At 39.8% G+C, this 2188-nt stretch overlaps 1 protein-coding gene across 1 annotated transcript in view; it reads right to left on the bottom strand. All coding sequences in view use genetic code 11, as the record gives it.

The window, feature by feature from the left end:
* The window catches only part of EGR_05028 (hypothetical protein), a gene marked incomplete at both ends in the record, with an annotated part of 11046 nt that overhangs the window by 1655 nt on the left and 7203 nt on the right, over positions 1–2188 (bottom strand). The window contains one exon of the mRNA XM_024494277.1: positions 1233–1324. Within this exon, the coding sequence (XP_024351371.1) occupies positions 1233–1324 (92 nt within the window). The remainder of the gene's footprint in view (positions 1–1232; positions 1325–2188) is intronic.

Here is a 2188-nt window from a genome sequence, read left to right as displayed (position 1 = left end):
TATCTCCTCAACTGCCCTGGTTCAAACTGCAATTACTTTGGGATCCCGTCACTTCTTATCTATTGTCTCTTATCATAAGCACTGGACAATACTCTGATAGCTTAAGTGGCATATTGTAGTCAATTTGTCCCTATTTTGTCCCCAAATGAAACCCGTTTCAAAGGCAAATTGCTTTTGGGGAAATATGCCACCACCAACTGCACTGCCGAAGCAATCATATGGGCTCCTACCTAATAATTAGGCAAGGTGTAATTATTCTCCTCATCCTCTCAAGTTCAAGAGCACCCTACATCTATATAATTATTTTAAAGTTAACCAATCCGTCCTAATACAGATTTAGTTCAACTAGCAGTTGGCATAAGCTGATAAGGAACATTTGTCACACATATGTGACGCTGGCAGTAGTGTGAATAACAAATACATCCTTGCGGTTTAGCTGGAGGAACCACAAACGCATACACTATAGGGCATAAGTATGTAGTAGTCTCCATCATTCACCTCTTTGTAACTCTCTAATGCGACTCAGGCTCATCTGCTATTAGAATAAAGCATAATTCAAATCCCTGCCTCCAGGTGCTTGATGCCAAATGTGGTACATAGCACCCGGAAGCAATTACTCAAAAAGGTGGGAAAAAATTTGCCTTTAGTACTGACTCATCATCTTTAAGAAGACGCCCTGTACCTGTACTTGTGGCCTCTGGTGCCTTAATGAGAGACACAAATGTCAAGTACCTTCAATAGTGCATAAGGTGGATGAGGAAGCACCTCCTCCGTGATTATATCAGATGGAAAAAGAAAGTCGCAGCGCCACTCACATTGAATAATAGGTTTAGAAGGGTGTTAGTTTGTTGTTCCACTTCTTTCATACTTCTAAAGTGCCTACAGCTTCAACTGTGCTTGCTTCCTCTGACTGTGTGTGTGTGTGCATGCGTGATGGACTGCAGATGTAATTTTTCCACTGGGAATTGTTCCTCCCGATGAAGGTCAGGCAATTGCAGCTCCATACATCTCGGCACATCTGGGTAATGTGCAAGCTAATCTTCTGCTTGAAAAATTAGTCAGGACTGGTGAATCATTCGGCCTTAAAGCTCTATTCGTAAACAATAACTTAAAGCCTCAGAAGGCAAACAGAAGTAGGATGGAAACGAAAACGAGCATGAATAAGTTTTTCTGCTTCCAGAGAAGGAGCGACTATCATCCGCAAAATTTGGAGATCTAGCTGGATTTTATACCTTTTGAAGGAATCGTAGACCGTAATTTTGATGGTCATTTGTTTTCTTTGGTAAAAAAACTGTGCGAACACGTTTGGTTCCGTCGAGGTTGCCTAAATTTCAAAAACAAAAGGCTGTGAGCTAAGTGGACGGGGGAATTTGTTTAACTATGCATTTATGCTTCTGCTCCGAGATGTGGTCTACAGGTCGGGCGAGTAATCTCCCTTCTCTTCTGTACGTTGCTTATGTATGTTCTTTCATACTATCTTGGCCTTTTGTCACCTCATTGAAGACTCGGAACGTCAGAAAGTTTGAAATTGTGGAATTAAATGCGTAATTCAGACCCAGAGTACGACTTTATATCATCTAAAAGGTTGAAGAGAAAGCTAGCCAACTGATCTGATATCCGACTCTCCCGTCTGAACACAATCTCTCAAATTGTCGTACTGACATCGCCAGCCTTATTCCCTACTGATAAATTGTTTATTAATGCTTCAACCTGTCAGGCTTTTCTTCTTATAAAAGGGAAAGTCACATAGACTCAAAAGATTAATTTACCACGAAATCTCCGTATTTCTTCCCAAATTTTTTCCGCTTCCCACATTTTCACTTTTAAATTCGGATTGTAAAAAACTAAACACTTCACATTATAACTAAAATAGTATTTGCTATTTTACTAAAAATACTCTACTCTACTTGTAAAAAGCGAAATATAAGGATTTACTTCCAGACACTGTGACAAGATGGCAATTACGTTTAGGGGGCGGACATAATGAATCCCCTTGCGTGGAAAAGACTGAAAGAAATTACGCATAGCATAAAAATAAAGATGTCCGAGTGGTGGTGTTGAATAAAACTAACGTTTTTACACTTCTGGGGCTAGACTGTGCTTGAAGCATATTTTGTTTGATAAAATAATAAAAAAATTTAAGGTTTTGACGGTGGAAGGGAACATTCCAACGGCACTCTTGTAACAC

Source organism: Echinococcus granulosus (assembly GCF_000524195.1).
Source record: "Echinococcus granulosus chromosome Unknown EG_S00034, whole genome shotgun sequence".
Taxonomy (NCBI): Eukaryota; Metazoa; Platyhelminthes; class Cestoda; order Cyclophyllidea; family Taeniidae; genus Echinococcus; species Echinococcus granulosus.
Note: the sequence above shows the minus strand (reverse complement) of the source record. Positions and strands in the feature narration are given on the sequence as shown.